The sequence below is a fragment of the Notolabrus celidotus genome, chromosome 7 (assembly GCF_009762535.1).
Source record: "Notolabrus celidotus isolate fNotCel1 chromosome 7, fNotCel1.pri, whole genome shotgun sequence".
Classification (NCBI taxonomy): Eukaryota; Metazoa; Chordata; class Actinopteri; order Labriformes; family Labridae; genus Notolabrus; species Notolabrus celidotus.
The window spans coordinates 8,169,968-8,188,213 of NC_048278.1; the positions used below are offsets into that span (position 1 = coordinate 8,169,968).

At 39.5% G+C, this 18,246-nt stretch overlaps 3 protein-coding genes across 5 annotated transcripts in view; 1 reads left to right on the forward strand and 2 right to left on the reverse strand.

Annotated features, from left to right (window-relative positions):
• Nucleotides 1-1,195: 1,195 nt before the first annotated feature.
• Nucleotides 1,196-2,624, reverse strand: LOC117816433 (noggin-1-like). The gene is given in 2 exon segments (XM_034688692.1): nucleotides 1,196-2,148; nucleotides 2,150-2,624. Coding segments are annotated over 2 exon segments (900 nt in total). The 5' UTR covers nucleotides 2,306-2,624; the 3' UTR covers nucleotides 1,196-1,404.
• A 61-nt stretch (nucleotides 2,625-2,685) lies between these two features.
• Nucleotides 2,686-10,064, reverse strand: LOC117816432 (target of Myb protein 1-like). Of its 2 annotated transcripts, XM_034688689.1 has the most exons (15): nucleotides 9,860-10,063; nucleotides 8,106-8,192; nucleotides 7,712-7,790; nucleotides 7,325-7,474; nucleotides 6,718-6,852; nucleotides 6,461-6,607; nucleotides 5,990-6,106; nucleotides 5,500-5,633; nucleotides 5,343-5,385; nucleotides 5,069-5,204; nucleotides 4,507-4,573; nucleotides 3,930-4,005; nucleotides 3,754-3,813; nucleotides 3,590-3,629; nucleotides 2,686-3,487 (listed from the first exon to the last, which is right to left on the reverse strand). In XM_034688689.1, the coding sequence occupies exons 2-15, from the start codon at nucleotides 8,141-8,143 to the stop codon at nucleotides 3,249-3,251; spliced, it is 1,461 nt and encodes a 486-aa protein (XP_034544580.1). In that variant the 5' UTR covers nucleotides 8,144-8,192; nucleotides 9,860-10,063; the 3' UTR covers nucleotides 2,686-3,248. The 2 variants fall into 2 exon arrangements, with proteins under 2 accessions (XP_034544580.1, XP_034544582.1); XM_034688691.1 differs by lacking the exon at nucleotides 3,754-3,813 and having other exon boundaries at nucleotides 9,860-10,064.
• A 4,726-nt stretch (nucleotides 10,065-14,790) lies between these two features.
• The window catches only part of grk4 (G protein-coupled receptor kinase 4), a 49,784-nt gene continuing 46,328 nt past the window's right edge, over nucleotides 14,791-18,246 (forward strand). The window contains exon 1 of one of the 2 annotated variants that reach the window (XM_034688022.1): nucleotides 14,791-15,170. In XM_034688022.1, the coding sequence (XP_034543913.1) occupies nucleotides 15,119-15,170 (52 nt within the window). In that variant the 5' untranslated portion in view covers nucleotides 14,791-15,118. The remainder of the gene's footprint in view (nucleotides 15,171-18,246) is intronic. The other variant, XM_034688021.1, reaches the window with a different exon arrangement.

Sequence of the window (18,246 nt, forward strand, 5' to 3'; positions counted from 1 at the left end):
GGGGTTGGGAAGAGGATAGAGGGAGATGCAGAGAAAGGGAGATGGATATCATCATGTCAATCACTGTGTGAATATGACATAATCTCGACATAAACATAGAGTGGACTTGATATTAGATAAACTGGTGAACGTTACCAAAAACACTGGTATTCACAACAGCTTGTTGGTTGGTATAAATGTAATTTAAAAAGCACAAGGTTGGCATCAGTTTGACATTTGTAACACAGAGGCTTGAGGTAACAACCAGTCCAAGTACAGATACTCAGTCTGCTTCATGAAGTGGTCTCCTGGAATGGTTTCTAATTAACATGAGCCTTGTCAAGAGTTCATTTGTATAATGACTTGCCTTCTTAATGTGTTTGACACCATCAGTTGTGTTGTTCAGAGGTAGGGTTAGTACACAATGGATAACCCTATTTGACTACTGTTGTAATCCAGATTATGGTAACACCATATTATTTCATAGTTTTGATGTCTTCAGTATTAATCTACAATGTTGAAAATAATTAAAAGAAATAAAAACAATTGAATGAGAAGGTGTGTCCAAACTTTTGACTGGTAGTATATATGAAAAAAGTATTTTCATAAAATTACTTTAATTCCAAGTGACTTAAAAAACTCATCATTTAAAAAATATCAGTCCAGTATTTATTTGTTACTCCCCATCATCCCCTGGCCACCTTTGGGGTCGTAACACAGGGTAATAGAGAACATTAAAAATGTAACAAGTTTTGAGACTTCATAGGATGTGATAGAATACATAGCAAGTCTAAAATACATCCTTACGTCGAAAACATTAGCAGGTACTGGCCCAGCAATCTTCCAGGGTCCAGATTTAGGGTTGACATTTTAAAATCTCTTGAATGGCAAAACAATTAAGTGTATAATGTGTCACACACTATCTAATAGTTAAAATGAGAGGTGAAAAGTTGGTGTGTACTGAACCACAACCTAAATCACAGGAAAAGCACTGTCACATGGATTTCCTAGGATAAGAATGTGCAGTGAGAGTAGGTTAAGCATCTGGAAACACATTACTTGATCACTGCTAGGACATCAAGCTTTTTCAGATAATTCCATAAGGCAAAATAGGGATTATGGTTTTAAAGTTATTGCCTGGGTGTCAATCCGAAAGTCTTTTGAAAAGAGCGACTGTGACTGAAATACTTTCACAGAAAAACACATTAACACTCTGTTAGGAGAAAATGTGATTTATTGAATTCTAGCCAGTAACATTAAAATAGATGAAATGTTTTACTAGGTAAAATGAAACTGCAATTGTAAGGATTTGAATATTAGACAACACAGTTTCGCTTTATTTAACAACATGCACTCAATGGCAATGCAATACAGAAATTCGGCCCACAGCAAATATTGACAATCTGTCCATTACAAGAAACATATTCATTTGCATGAGCATTTACAAGCTGTGACCACAGGATAGGGCACCTGTCTCCATGAACACCGCTGCATGACTTCACCAGTCCCAATCATGATGCTCCCGTCAGTCTTTTCAGTTTTGATTGTTTTGGACATTTCACCTCCTCCTCTGATCCCCAAACAGTTCCAAGCCAGAATCTGTACGTGAGTTGTCTCAGCTTGCACACACTCCATCCCACCAGGAAAGGAGCAACTTCTCCCTCCGTCTGATTGTACACAATCTGTCTGTCGAATCCAACGTGGCCATAAAGCGGGACCCAGATCCACCCATTGGTAGCTTAATTCACAAGTGGCTGATTGCAATAACCAGTCTCTGACATGACTGGCAACATGTGAGGGCAGAGAGCTGAGATCCAGATCTGCAGCCTCCTTTTCCAGCTTCTGGCTGTGGTTTGCTGCTGCCTCTCTCAGCTCTATTGAAGCACTCAAATTAAACTTTACTCTGGCACTGCTTTTGCTGGACAATTTAGCAGGCAGTGAGTCACCATGCCACAAAGATTCACCTTCACCATGACCCCCAGAGATGTCAGATGGCTCCTCTATGGACATCCAAAACAGGTCAAAAGAGGAACCCAGAAGACGCAAGAGGTGAGCAGGGCGGCGGTGTCTTGGTTTAGGCATGTATTGGCTGTCTTCATTGCTTGTCGGCAGGGTGTACAGCTTGATTGGCTGCAAGTAGGCTGGTATACTGGCTCTCAGCTGAAGAAAATGATGAATCCCTGCTTTTGTGCTTCTTTTCTTGAAACATAGTCACATGTGAAAGTTGATTCTGGGTTGAATTAGAAGAGCCACGTTCTGCAGAACTATATAAAAGAGACACATAAATCCAGCAGAGACAGACACCATGGTTGAGCAGCCTTGGCATGGTCCGAGGTTGGTGGTGGAACCAAAGAATGATACATTTTCTTCTTGCTTTCCTTTACACTGGTTCAATCATGGGTTCTCCTTTGGGTGATTCGGGACTCAGTGTACCCACCACTAGAAATCCTTGAGCTTTTAATCAATAACATCAAGGAATGAGGGACTTCTCTCACAAATAGTGACATACTACTGAGCATGTCTGCAGCATACCTGAACTCCCACTTCTCATTCAATGTTTTGTCTAACTTCAGCAAAACATACAGGACACATCTTAAAACCCAGACTCATGTAGACTCATGTGCTGAGTATCCAAAAAAAATCCACTTTTTAAAGATCACTGCAGTGTGTGTGTTAATGTAAATAAAGACAATATAAAAGCCATCATAAAGAAGATATATTTATATGAAAAAGAGGGAGTAACAATTTTTCAACACCAATCATGAATCATGAAATGGGGAAAAGTCATTTGACCTTGACTTGTTGGAGCTTTGTCAGCAGTCTCAGACACAAGACCTTAAAGAACAACAGCTCTTTACACAAAGACTGCCTTGAAATCAGTTAGAAAACAAGCTTCTGAGTGTGTGTCTCCTGCCTGGAAGCTCGGGTATTGAAATAGCAGGATTTAAAGAGAAGACGAAGCAACTGTTTTCGTAGGACAGAGCCCCATTTATTCTAATCTACTCAAAATCAGCTGCTTTGGTCCAAGTAAATGATAGGGCTACAACAAGTTTATTTTTCAAGTTATTATAAACAGTAAACTAATGTTCTAATTAAAGTCTTGGTTTACATCGACATTATAGTAAGACATTTCATAAATACACTCACACAAAGTTGCTTATTCTTACATAGAGATAACAAACAGCAGAATTAACGAGGACAAAATGCAGTGAGTTGATCGGCAGCAGTTCTGTAGTGTCAGGTTTAGTAGCAGGCAACATTACATGCTTTCAGATAAAACCTGACAGGGCAGCATTTGAGTGAATCCAGGTATGTTTTAAAAGAATTGTATGTGCATATTGAACTTGAATGTCCTTAAGATCAAGTGAGAAGAGTTGGTCATGTGACCTCTCCTGTTGGAAGGAAGATTGTGGTGGTGGTGGTCTGGATGAGGAGGGCGACACACTACGGGTTGCCGGGGTGCTATGGTCTGCTGATTTTGCGCGATCTTCCAGAAACTTATCGAACTCTAAAAAATAAAAGACAGTGGGCATGTAAATACATGAGACACAAGTCAAAAGGATGAAACATTATTTTACTAAACAAATGGCACTAATAGTAAAGGACTCACCTTCACTGGACACTCCCTCGCTTACTGAAGACTGATCCGCCTGCATTTCCAAAAGACAGCAAAACACAACTTAAACAAATTGGATAACAGAATATACTACACTAATCAAACATCACATTCTTTTCTCCAAAATAACACCACACGAGAGGCAGACTTCCTCTTACCATATCAGAAGACAACCATTTGTCAATATCACTCTTCAGAGAGTTTTTCGCTGGAGGCATCTAAAAGAGTTTTCAAGAGTTTTTTGACACATTTACACTACACTTTGTAGTTGTTATTTTAAAGGAAAAGTTTGGTTAAATTAATTTTCAGATCAATGTTACGGTGTTGGACTAACCCCTCCTGTGACGTGCAACCTTGTATCCAGAGCTCCAGCGAGTCCCTCTACGGCTCCTGGGTCTTCATACCTGACACTGAGGATACATTTGAATGCAGTGATGTTTTTAAATACAACATACAGTACACTAAGTATGTATTATACATGTTATAACTCAGTTATTTCTAGCGTAATCAAATCATTCTGAGACACTTTTGACGAAGAACTAAAATCTATAGACATTCAAACAATTGAACTGAGGGACAAGCACTGTTGGTTTTTAAGAATGTCTTCTAGTGCTTTTGACATAAAGTAAACTATTGACTAGAGACAAAAGCACTCTAGTTTCAGAAGCCAGGCTCTAAATTCATTAGCCATTAAAAATATATATATGTTTATATGTTTTGCTATTTTAATTTGATCACAGATTGCAGACATCTCTCATGCATTGTCTTGTGTTAATCCAGTTGAAACTTGCCTTAAGGATACTACAGCTGAATGAAGTCACCACAAGTGATGAGGCTCAGACTTTTACTCAGAGCATATATTGTTTCATGACATGATGTGTATCTTTCTGTGACCAGTTAGCACCATTTACCTTTTCCTCTGCTCAGCCAGGGAGCTGCCTCTCGTCTGGGCAAACATGTCAAACTCTTCCTCCTCTTCTGCAAGACAAGAAGGATAACTTATTAAGCCACAATCGTATTGAAACGTCTATCAGAGTATCTATGTATTTAAAGAGACATATATCCAATAACGAAGGCACAAAAAGTAATGTCATACAGCTCTTAAATTTGTCCGTATTTATGCCCAATTGGTATTTGTGTGAGCAATAGAAACAGGAAATTTGTACCCGATGACATATCATAATGTTCTAACCAATTATACCACAAATGATGAATTAATTCCCCCACTGTACCATGCTACACATACAGCTTGCAACCTCCAAAACATTGTACTCTCCCTTACAGGATTTCCTTTCTTTCTTCTTTCCATTGGGTTCTTATGTTGTGCAACACTTTTCTTGCATTCTCTGTGCATGCTATAAAATCCTGATTTCTACCAGAAAGCTGAAAATTACAAAATACATTTAAGAATTTAATACAAGTGAATCTGGTGGTGTGCCCATACATAGCAGAAGTTACACAAAGTAATACCACTGGGGCTGGGTGATTGTCGTTGAGCGGCCCATGTGCTGACTGCTGGTTGGCTGGTTTCTGTGATGACAGCAGGTTGGTCGAGTGTTGCTGGCTCAGGAGGACTGAGGTCAATGAGGCTTTGGCTAGTGACAGAGCTCTGTTAGGGGGAAGACACAACACAAGGTGGTCACATGGTGTGTGAATATATTTTAAGAGCAGAAATGAAAATGTCATGGTTTCTGTTTCCTGTTCTGTTATTAAATTAAACAAAAGACAGAGCCAAGATCTTACTTACTTGTTGATTATTTGTCATTTGTGCCTTGTTCAGTCTGTCAAACCTGAAATGCAATTACTCTTCAGTTAGTATGAATTTAGCAATAAGTTACTAGATGCCTTCAAAACTGTCAGAAGTAGTATTTCAGAAACACAACCCAAACAAAACTGCAGCACACCTCTCATAACGGATAAACGCATTGTTGAGGTCATCGTTGATCACAAGTAGCTCCTCAATAAACCCTTCATCCAACAGCTGGGGGATGAGCTCCACCACTCGAGTCTGCATGTTCTTACACACAGAGTAGAGCTGCTGCTTGGACAAAACGGGGAGAGATCGAATACTTATAATGGCATTGACTTTGATGTAAATCCGTCCGAAGCTATTTGATAATAGGACGCACATAAATATGCCTTTTTAAAACTTTTCCATATAGAACAATTGAAATGAAGAGTTTACAAAACTGGACTGTAACAAATGGCACACAAACGTACAGTATAAATGTTTTACAATCCAACCACACATTAAAACAATGCAGAAAATGTAGCCTTAGCTTTAAATTAAGTCTCATCTAAAATCATTTCTCATTCTTCGGCATCAGTAGATGCTGTGTACATTTGTCTGACAGACCCACACATACATTTGCACACATACAAAAACAAGCAAACCTGTAGAAGCTCTGTGTCGTCGTGCTGGATCTGTCCTGGTGTCAGCTCATTCAGCATTTCTGACATCACAGGTGAGATTCCCCTTATGAGCGCAATGTCATTTCGTAACTTCTGTTCCTGAGTAGGAGAAAGTTTTGTATTTTAAATCAACAGCAGCCAAAAAATTCACAAAGCCTTCTTCAAGTAATTTTAGTAATAACTGTTAGTTAGGGTAATACTTTGATTTCTACTAAATGAAAGCAACAGGTAAATTGGCAGAGTTAATTAATACCAACTTAGGTATTCCAGTGCCTTAAAACAATTAAAGCTTTGGTGTTTTGGCACACTGAATCAAACCCTTTCTGAGGAAGAACTTCCACACTCTCAGCTCTGAAAATATAAATGAAGGGAATGAAGTCTAACCTTTCAGCGTGAAGTTGGACTCACCTTGGAGAGGTTGTGAAAAAGGGCTTTAACTGACTGGTGTAGTACCTGTTCAGCAGAGAGGGTGACTGGTCCTTCACTGGGATTGATTGCAGGAGGAGTATTCTGAGGAGGAACACTGGGTGGTTCTTGAGGTTCTGGTGGTGTGGGGGCAGACTCAGGGGCTGTGTCGGCTGTCCCATTTTCTGGGATACTCTGTGAGATAAAGTCAAGACTGTGATTTTTTTCAGTCAGGTACAGTGTAAAGTAAGATATCCCTACATGCAGTTGGTTTGATAGGTTATTTATGTTGTAGACACTCTTACCCTATTTGGAGTATGGATAGGAGATAGAGCATCCAGGTCTGTCATGGGAAACTCCAGGCCCCGTCTCCTCAAGTCATCATATACATACACCACCCCTGCCAGGGAGGGAGAGCTACGAAACGCATCAGCCCAGGACTGTGAGAGGGAGTGAGAACATTTGACCAAATGAGACTGACTGTCGTGTAAGCAGTATACTGGCTGAAACAAAGATCACATGAGGAAAGAAAACAAGGAAACAAGAAAGGCATCATTCCTGAATCTCATCTCATCATTCCTGCGTCTTTCACAACACACAACTGGCTTTGTAGAAGATATGAATTTTAATACTTAAGAAACAAAAGCAGAAAGATAACTGCATTGTGCATGAATGTAAACATTATCCAACAGTAAGTTAAAAACTAAGCAATGTTAATACACCCTCGGACCTCTGAATTACAGATAAAGCCATATGAAACTAGTAGGACTCCCTACACCAAAATTGATCTGCAGTCATTAAATCATCATTCATTGTTCCTTTGTACTTTTAAGTTGGGATTTTGTAGATATTTAACCGTAAATACAAGTTGAGTAAGACTTTGAAGCTGGTCAAATAACATAATGTAATAACCTGAATGAGGCTGAGCACCCGGTCGTGGAGGGCAGTCGGGGGGTTATATTTGGGCAGAATGGATCGCACCAAAACTCCTTCGACAAAGTCCTGTGAAGCCACCAGAACCTGGAAACGGTGGCCGCAGTTCTTCACACAGGTCTCAAGAACCTGACACATAAAAACAATATACCAAGTGATTCAATCTGTCTCTAGAAGCATTGTACAATGAGAGTTCAGAGACGATTTTGTGTGTAAGCAACTCGCTGAAGCCATCTCCTATAGGCCGCAAGCAAATCAGGACAAAGGTCATTCTGGCCTCCATGTTACTCTCGGACCCTGAAATCCCCCGCAATAGAAAGAATGAATAGAAACTTTACACACAATGAACTACAGACTATTACTCACAGTAAGAGCCAACATTATCTCTCTGAAGTTCTTGTTTCCTATGATTCTCTTCTTGACAGCTTTAACTGCGTCTCTTGGCCTGGAGGAGATACAAACACATCTGGATCAGTAAAGCAGTTTGTTGATTTTTCATCTTAATATTCAAACATGGAAAGAATCAATGTTCCTTTTCATAAAATAAGATAATGAGGGAGATAATCAGGGAAATCTACAAGTGGCTTCATGACTTGTATTTACAAATAAATAGAAAAAGAGACACTGTTCTGGCAAAAACTGACACCCTTACTATTCATGTCCCTCTACCTCAAACAGTCAATATCTCAGGCATACAGTGACATTCCTCGTAGCATTACAAACCAAACAGCAAACCATGTTACTTATGCAATTACTCTACCCCTCGTCCGTCTCATTGATGATGTCACATATCTCCATGTTCAGTCCCCAGTCGTCTGACTGCAGAATCCCACTGGTCGCGATCGTTCTGTCAACAAAGATAACATATTGATATGGTGAAAGAAACTTTTTGCAACAAGATTAGGGCTTGCTTCTAGCATCATATCTGCAAGAAAACCGGAAGTCACACAGATCATTTGACTTTATTTGATGTAGTTCAGAAAGAGAAGACAATAAACAACATAAAGCCCACAGCGAAATAGTTTCATATTTGTCTGCAGATGGAGGCTGATTTTGTCATATCGGGGAATTTTAGGAGGCAAATCATTTTACAGAGGCATTTTTTGTTGGTGAGGTTGCATCAAACTTCTTTTAAATATTAAACAACCCAAGTTAAACTATCATTGTTAGATATTTTGGCCATTTGGTAGGCCGTAGAAAATGGCTCTTGTCTGGTCTGGTCTCCAAGCTTGTCAGTTGATATGACTGTTGTCTTGTAATGTACACATCCAAAGGATTCAGAGCATTAAAGTTGAGCTCTGTCTCAGTAAACTGTTATGGAAACTTTTCAGATTTTAAGAAAATTGTCTTGCTCTTTATAAAGAGGCTTAACACATACAGAGCTTCAGGATTGTGTAGATGTTGTTGAATTAAAATGGAACAACTCTGATTGACTGAAGAACCTGCCAACACCGCATTTAAAAATTGTTCACTCCTGCTTTATAACATCAAAAATAAAACAAAGTCATATACTTCATGTACTTTTGATTTCCCAGAAACTCGTTGTTTATGGCAATAAGCCAGCTGAAAATGGGGTCCAGTTCAAAAATGTATTTACCTCTAAACTATTTAGCAACCAAAGCCAGCTTTCTTTGCGCTCACCCCTCACTGGCTTCTCATAAGTCTCTAAATCTCCTTCATTCCTTTCCACCAACACCCCCACACTTTTCTAAACTCTTATCCCTGCTTTTTCCAATCCCTTTTGATTCTCTAGCCCTCCTCACATCCACTCCCTCCCTTGCGTCTCTCCTTCCCCAGCTCCCTCCTCTTCATGTGACTGTCAGCTGCTTCTGTTCTCAGAAGTTGCTAAAGCCTTTCTGACATGAATGTGTGAGAAAGTCAGTGGAGGAGATAAGAGGAGGGATGTCTTGGGATGGCTGCTCAACATTGTTCCCACAAATGATGAATGTGATGAGTGATTACACATCTTTCTCAACGTCAGCCCCCTGGCCTATTAATGACTGTTGTTCAAGCTTTACTTGTGTATGGGTTCAAAAGTAACCTAGTGCTATCATGAACCAACACTGCAGCCAAGTAATCTCCTGACAGCACACATGGTTGGTGCAGAGGTTCAGTAACACTTCTGTGTCGGTGTAAAAGTGTGAACTCTGCAAACTGTAGCTCGGAGAAATGCATCAGTGATTGAGGAAGTGAGAGTTGGTGACTCTCCGATTCGTAGAATGAGTTGTCGCTTGACTTGCAGCAGCCAATCACACGGTGGAATGAAGGAGCTAAGACCCGCCTTTGTCACGTCATTGGCTTTACAAACTTATTTTGAGGTTTAGTGAAATTTGGAGTTTATTATTTCTCTTCCTGGAAAATGGAAAAGAAAGTGTATTTTTAACGTGTTACATTACAGACACTGTGGTTTCAGGTGGCGAGACGCGTAATTGCTAATTTCGCCTATATGAAGTTATTACAAATTTGATCCAAGGGAGGAAAATACCTGGCATAACGTTAAGAAAACAGACTTACCAATTCTCTGACCGACAGGCGTCGAATAAGGGTTTCCGATGAGAAACTCCATCTTCTCCCCGAGTGCAAACATCTTTGATAATAAAAAAAAGGCGTCCACTCTCTCTTTATAGGAAATAACAGCCGCAAAGTTTGACACAACGGTGTTTCCTTTTGCTTCCAGTGTCTGCCTCCAGCGCGCACTGCCGTCCTCTGAGTGGTCACGTGAAAACTCACGCAGTCAGGAAATAGCAACACTCTGAGCAGACTGCTGCAATCACGTTATTCACATGATAATTAAATGTAACATAAAAACACTTTAAGTTGCAGGCTTCTGTACATCTCAGACGAAGGCCTGTTAGGGAATAACATAAATACAATGTGAATCATCTTAAAGGCAGCATGAAAACCAAAACTTTGAGGGGACAGTCCTTCCCAGATAAAACATGATTACATTTACAGTAGCCTACTTCCAAAACTTCCAACTTGCATAAGGGGTATACATTCCTTTTTCAATCTTAATTATTATTATTATTATTTTTACAAAAGCATACTTTCAAAAATCAAATGTTGTTTTTCTGTATCACATCCATTAATTATGTTCACAACCAAGGTCACACTGGAAAAAATGCCCCTCCAAAAACAAGAGAAAAACAAATTATTTCAAGGTACTTTCACCTTGAAATAAGCAACAAAAAAAATCTGCCAATAGAACAAGTGAAAATTTGCTTGGTAAGATTTCTTAAAATAAGACGGAATATTTAGAAAACCGTGATCTTAAAATTAGCAGGGAAAACTTGTTCTAAGCCATATTTAACCAGTATTTTAAAGCTTAGTGTCTCAGAATAAGCCAGGAATGCTAACAATTAGTATTTTTTCACTCAGAAAAAGATTTCTGCACTAATACATTTTAAGTCATGTTCTTCATTTGCGATATATTCACCTTAATTTGAGTTGTATTATAGCGGCACTTCTCTAGGTTTAAGATTATCTTGCACTTGAAATAAGATTACAAAGTTTAATTTGAGCATTTTGAGATATAATGTCTTCTCATAGTGAGCTGGATATACTAATTCAGTCATGTTGTTTTTTAGGATAAGCCATGTTCTAAAGAAGGTGTTTCATTGCGTTCTCTTTCTTTTATCAATGGAGCTGTTTTCTGATAGATTCTCCAATAAAATGCATTTACTTAAATCAAGTGTTCGTCTTAAATCAAGATTATCCATCTTCTTCAAACAAGATCTCATCTTGAAAAATGTATGAAATGTAAAATAAACATTGTTTCTTCTGAATTACAACTCAAAACAAGATCATTTCAAGATTGTTTGACTTAACAAGATATTTAAGATGCACAACAAGTCCCTCTATCTTGATCAAATGTTACTTGTTTAGAAAATTTATCTTAAATCAAGAGGGATAAGACATTTTGACTAAAAATGAGACAATTTCCCTTGGTAAGATTTTGAGTTTTTGCAGTGTAACTAACTAAGTCTTACCTCATACTCAGACATATTTCTATTAAAGTAACTACTGTTATTACCTATTGTAGTGTGATCATCATCACTTGTCCCCTAGTATCTAGTATGTAATTTACGAATGCATTAAATGTAGTATTTAAGTGCAGTTTAAAGGAACAAATGATTGCCTACTCAAGAATTTAACTTCTGCTCGCATGCCTCTGGTTTTCTACATCTCAGAGGCAAATATTATAAAACATTACTTTAATCTGATAGTGCAAGTTACTTTTAGGTTAATATTGATACAAATAAAATGGGCCTAGTGGAATAATTCACAAGATACCCAGCAGTTTAAACTAAATCTGTTTCTTTGAATTTATTAAAGATTTATCTGCCCATCAACAATCACTGTGGGCCAAGGGTTGTAAAACAGAGGAGGTGCACCCACTTGTTCGATCCTCTCCAGATTGCAGCTAGCTTGTCTCTTTGCTCCTAAGATGGTCCGTCAAGTTGGTTATGAAAGCAGATAATCCTGAAGATAATGTGGAAGTTTTCACATCGTTGCACAGATTCGTTCTCTGCCAGTTGTCTGCATCCCACAGGGATTCTGTGGATCCACTTTGGCTCTGAAAACTCCAGCAAGGATGAACCCCAAAGTATGCACATGATCCAGATCTAGATAACATAGAGGATGAAAGGTTAAAAAAAGCACTCAATGTCCTACACATAAGTAACTGTCATCTGTGTGCTATTAGCCATGCAGGATTCTTATCCCTCAGGCCAAAAGAGCCTTTAGTGTCACCATTTTTATGACATCCATTTTTCTCCACTTGCTTGCTGCTGATCGGCTGGTCATGTGGCTGGCTGCTGACGGGCTTGTTTAGAAGCCAAGAGAGAGTCAGTGTCTTCCAATCCTGGCTCCAAAACTGCTGTCCTGCCCTGTCCAGTGTCTGAGAGGTATGATCATTCATACACTCAATACTTGATTGGGGCTCCTTCCTACAAATTACTGCATCAGTGTGACATGGCATGAAGACGACCAGCCTGTGGCACTGCTATGGGGTTATTGAGGCCTATCCTTTGATAGTGGCCTTCAGCTTGTCTGTGTTTTTTGGTCAGGTGTTACTCATCTTGGCAGTGCCACTCTTTACCAACATATCTCCCTCATTATCCCAACAAATACTGGTTTACCATCAGCTATGGCTCATGTAATACCCAATACTATGCAGAAAAATATTCAGTGGCATGCCATCGGCCACTTTTAGATCTCACTGTCACTTTTTTCCTTTATCATCTGTTTAACGGTCCATATTCTTGTCCAAAATAAAGGATATAGCCTCTGACGTTTTTTAAGGCCTTTATTCTAATCAGTATTTTCTTTATGCCCCGTATTAAAGCTCATCTCAATTTGTATTGATTTGGGCGACCCCATGGCCCATGCTATACTTCTTTTCTCTTTTCTTATCATGTCCTGTACATTTGTGTGCAATGTTTTTAATTTAACATCCTTCGGATAGACTCATTTGTTTTGTAGGTCATAAAGAGGAATGGTTATTTGTTTCAGCATGTTAAGTAACTGCTAAAAAAAATCACAGGAGCTCACCCTACCCTACATTTAATGTCAGAACTGCATGTACACTCTATGACTGTTGTCTAACCCATATGTCTTACATTTCTTTGCGCACTATATCAAGCGTCTTTGAGTAATAACAAAAGTGCTTTCAGTCCTATCAATTATTAAGATAAAATAGAATGAAAAAAACACTATCATAGTACTGATGAATGTATGCACAATTCACCACTAGATGGCAGCATTGCATATACAGTTTTATAGACCATCTGTGATACCAGCTGTCAATAGTGTTTTTAGTTGTTGTGGACAAATAGTCCTATGATGACGACAGAGCTGCAGTGATGAAGATATAGGCACCTACCTGTAGACCTAACATACATTTATTTTGTATTGTACAAGGTTAAGTCCTGAGATAGATGGGAACACTGGATTGAGGTGTAGTAGAATGACATGATGTTTCCTCCTATTCAATCCTGTGATATTCCTGTTTTTCTGGGCATTAATTTTAGTGAGATTGGTTGGTATAGGACCAAAATATACATCCTGTTTTTTATTTTATGTTCAGACACAGTTAACAAAAAGCTTCACCATCTTCTGAATTTCTTTTGTTGTATATTTGTCCAACAGCAAACCCATTAGAGCCCATTTGACTAAATCCAGTAACTGACACGTGTTTTGTGTCAATAAAGTCAGCGAGTAAATCAAATCTACAGTCAGTAATGTTTGACATTTAACAATATTAACAGTCTGGTGCAGAGGGCCTCCAGCTACGTTATGCCCTTAAGACCCTCATAGCAGAATGTCCTGTTTTTCAACTATTTTTTTTCCTCCCTGTTATCACATTGATTCATTTCAATCTCTTAATTGTTTCAAGAACAAATCTCACATATGTTTAAAAGTTCCATGTGATCATAAGCTTCTCTCTTCTCCTTTGTACACACACTGCTCTTTTCAAAGCAGCGAAGGGTTAAGTTGAGATAAAGGTCAGATAAAAAAAGAACAGTGGGATGCTGGGTCACACTGGCTTTCCCCTCACAGGAGGAGAAAGACAGTGTGTTATCTCTTTTCTCCAAGCTGTATCATTGGCATAATGTAACAACTTGAAAACCCTCTCATTATTGTTTACACAAAATGGTCTGTATCTGGAGTCTGTGGTCAATGACTTACTTGTAAGCCAACAGCACATGAAATGGTTGTATCGCAGTTACCTTAATTATGATAGATCATTTTTGTTTGGATAACAGATTCATTTAATATAATTTTCTAATTGTTGAAAGGAAAAAAGAGCCTCTTGTTTTCAACCAGCTTCTGTCCCTGTGGTAGGAGTGGTGGTGGTGGTGGTGGGGGAATTCAGTTGTTGCAGTAACCCAGACACAAGTACAATCAAGAAAAAGTTCCAATTAGTAAAATAAAATAAGTAAAAATAAAAATAGATAAATAAAGATAGAATATAATTTAGATATATACAATGCTACAAATGGAATTAAGATAAATACAAATGTTACAAATGGATTAAATAGCAGTAATTACAGGCAGTATTAAAAGTGTGTCAGTAGTGACAGGCTGACATGGTGGGATTGTGGTTGGTAATGACAGATTAAGCAATATAATAAATGAATATGGGTATATAATATGACCGTAAGTTGTAGTAAACAATAATAATGTAATATAACATAATATAGTATTGCAAGATAATTGTATGATAGAATGTAATGGGGTTGTACCCCAATTAAATAAATAATCCAAATGGAAGTGCCCCAGAATAAATTACATAATTCAAAATGTTTTATGAGACTATACCAAAGAAATTTTTTGTATGAAAGCCACTTGTGTGTGTGGAAGTGTGTGTGTGGTTGCATTGGTTGTAAACTGATCCCTCCTACTCTCCTTGGGTAGTCGTGCGGAGGAGGGGCGAGGAGGAGGGAGGAGGAGGAGGAGGAAGAGGAGGAAGAGGAGGAGGAAGAGGGAGCCAAAGCAGGAAGGAAAGCAAGCAGAGAGCGAGGAGAGGCAGGCTGTGAATGCTAACAAGCCCCGTCGGAACCACCGTAGGGCTCCGTTGGTATGGTTCGACAAAGCGCCTTGTAATGGAAAAGAACGACGACCACTGTTAGACACCTACTATGCGCCAGAGCCGCGCTCGCCCTGTGCGCGTAAAACTGCCTCACCGTCGTCGGCACGTTCGATCAGAAAAACCCTCTTTTTTCCGCTAAGTGAAATGTATCGCGACTCCTCGGGATTCACATTCTGACAATGGAGATTGAAAATATCGTGGCCAACACGGTTCTCCTGAAGGCAAGAGAAGGTAAGCAAAGTCGAATGACAAAAAATGTAGATATGTATCCCCCTCCTCAGTCCCCCCTCCCCACCTCAACGACATGGCTGTGGACGCGCTCTCGACCGTTCTCCTCAGGATTTATGCTTTCACTGGCTCCCATCAGTGTCCAGGGCTTTGTCTCCGGGCAAATACCAAAAATATTCCGTTCAAATTCGTTTAAATCTGCCTGTACACCAGCAGCACACACATTTAGGGGGAATGTTATCATAAGGCCCCGCAGGCTCCAGATGAACAACGCAGAGTGTTTGCAGCATCGCGGTCTGACGGCAGCGTTGCATGTCGGCTGTCGAGCAAAAAATTTTCACACAGCCAGTATAGTGGTTTTGCTGATATTAACAATTAACGATGACATAACGGATTTTAAACGGTATCCAAATGCATTGTTTTGAGTGTTGGCCAAAATATAGGCCTAGCTGCGCAGTGAGGCTGTGTGTCAGTACAGCCTTTTCTTACCTGTCATTGTAGGTTTGTGTGTTGAAATGCCAATTAGGAATGTGAATTGATCGGATAGTTTTATTTGATGGAGGAATTAACCCACTGCAATGCAATTTCTGATAATTCTGACGTTCTGGGAGGGATAATGTTAGATTGGATGTTTTAGATGCAGACTGGAAGAAGGCCCACCATGTAAATAACCCCGGCGGTCCAGGCTGTATGGCCCCGGGTGCGCACGGTGCTCGGTGGGCCAGTCAGTGATCCCGCAGCGGATCACCTGGAGGTGGTGAGAGGCGAGTTTCCATCTGCTGCTGCTGGAGGATGGGAGAGTAGAGAGGCGACTCTGAAGCCAGTGAGTAGGCGCAGGGTGGGTGTGCAGCGCTGTTTCAGCTGCCAGAGGAGGGCAAGAAGGCGTTGGTACAAAGAACTCCACTTTTACCCCCTTTCAATCGGATTGGGTCCATATAGCCTCAGGGGATGTGCAGGGTGATCCTTTTTTCCTTCAGTAGGCGTAGGCTTACATGGCTCTGAGGTCGCGGTTCTCTGTGCGTATGGAGGGGCCTCTCCTGCGTGTGGTTTGCATTCGGACAGTTTCAGTCTGAGACTTAACGCCAACACTGATGTGAACTGTTTTTACAGCAGCAGAGAATCCAGTTCTCAACAGTAGCAGCAGATCCCGTGTGTGAAACATACCTGTCTTTGCATTGTGATGTGTTGCGCTTTGAGTTTATTGTACACCGATTACATCTACAGGTTCTGCACCTGAATGTGTCCTCACTGTGTTTCTACATGAAGGCCTCATGATGCTCGCAGTGAGAAGTTCTAATGTGTGTGTGGACCGTGCAGTGTGGGAGGTGTCTGCTTTGTCTTACTATGGGGATCAGGTTTAACATAATACACTGATCTTCTATGGTGTGATCATTGCTCAAACATTCCTTGACAGTTCAGTTGATCATATGCTGTGTTTTAAATCACTCAGTATAGTAATTATTTTTAGTTATTATTAATTATTTTAAATGTTATTAATAACTTTTGGTGTAGATTTTACAGTATTATTTATTTTAACATTCCAACAGAAAATACAATTTAAAGGGAAAAATACATAAATGAAAAAACAAGAAAGGGTTTCTGATATTTTTTTCCAGGACTTGACCTCCTCAAATGTTTTAGTATTCAGTCAATGATGATTTTTTTGTATTTCTGCCTACTTAACTTTTCACTCTATTAATTGGCTTTCACATTATAACAGCTGAATGGCTCCCTGTTTGTCCCTTTAGGTCCACAGGAGACTCATTTGATTTAATAAGCTGTACAGAGGTGGGAGTTGTAGCTGTCAAATGTGTTGCAGTGTGTCACACACACAGTAGAAAGTACTATCCATGTCACAATCCATGTCCATACTGTTTCCATGAAGGGAAAACACCATCTCTAAACTCACAAACCCAAACAGAAAACCACTCCCTTGAGGTCAGAGGTCACAAGGAGTTAAAAATGAACAATAAAGGAAAAGCAAGCGATGTCCTAGGAGGCGGAGTCACTGCAGTCGCATCCAGAAAGTACGAAGCACTGAAAGCGATGAGCAGCGGCGCCAGTGTTCATCCTGAATACTGCTGAAACACAAAAATACGTCTAAATAAAGAAGATTCAAGTAAAAATCAGGTCCATATGTTTTCAATGTGGCTTGTTCTCTTTGAACCTGGCTAGATCACCATGCTAACTAATTTCACAAAGCCAACCTGGTCTGGACCAAGTTATGTTCAGAGTCTCAGCTTTACATAGGCTAAAAAAATGCACCCTAATTATTGTAATTACAACATGATAATGTACTCAATGGGCAGTTTACACCCTTATCTAAACTTTGATGTATATAGAAGAAAAATGCAATGTACCTTTTAATAATGCCATTCAGATACAGTAGCAGAGCCTCTGTGTTTAGTTAGTGATAATATAACCCCCCTCCAGCCTCCTTCCTCTTGTTTTCACCTGTTTGCTTCAGGTAAAATTAACCCTTTGAATTTGAGCAGATGATCCATGCAGTAAAAGAACAATCGCAGCATCTAAATAAAATAGCATTACATTTTTAGAGTCTCCCAGAGCCTTTCAAATATTTGAGTATGGTCCAAAGATGCTCTTAGCTCCTGACCTTTGAGTCAACATTTAACACCTGTTGATCTGAAGCTAGGTGTCCAAAGTGAAAGTGTTATGATAGGGTGTGTCCAGATTGCAGCAGTTTAATGACACGTCAAGGGAAGTGGTTTTTGTGTTGCCGAGATGACACTGCTCTGGCTTCTCCCCGCCACTGCAGCTTTGACATTTTTCACACACACTTCACATGATTACAGTTTTTAGATGCTTCTTTTGCCTTCAGTCACCTTGGACTGCAAAAGATGATGGTTGCATGAGTTGACAGTCTTCCTCAGTCAGAGGAAGCCATTGCAACAGTTTGAAGTAGAATATAATTTAAACATGGTGGGATGGGTGTTTATGAGAATATCAGCTTGTTAACTTTTGGCATAAATGAAACGCTGATTTCTGTGGATTTAAAAAGAGAATGAAATTGATAATGATAAGTATTAATAACAAATCTCTCTACCGCTTTGTTGTGTCA

Bases quoted from the DNA above. Each gene is read 5' to 3' on its own strand.
- LOC117816432 (XM_034688689.1), bottom strand. From the start codon at position 8,143: ATGGAGATATGTGACATCATCAATGAGACGGACGAGGG. The intron at 7,475-7,711 runs GTGAGTAATAGT...TTTATGTGTCAG, and splicing joins AGATAATGTTGGCTCTTACT to GTTCTTGAGACCTGTGTGAA. The intron at 4,006-4,506 runs GTAAATGGTGCT...ATGTATCCTCAG, and splicing joins CTGGCTGAGCAGAGGAAAAG to TGTCAGGTATGAAGACCCAG.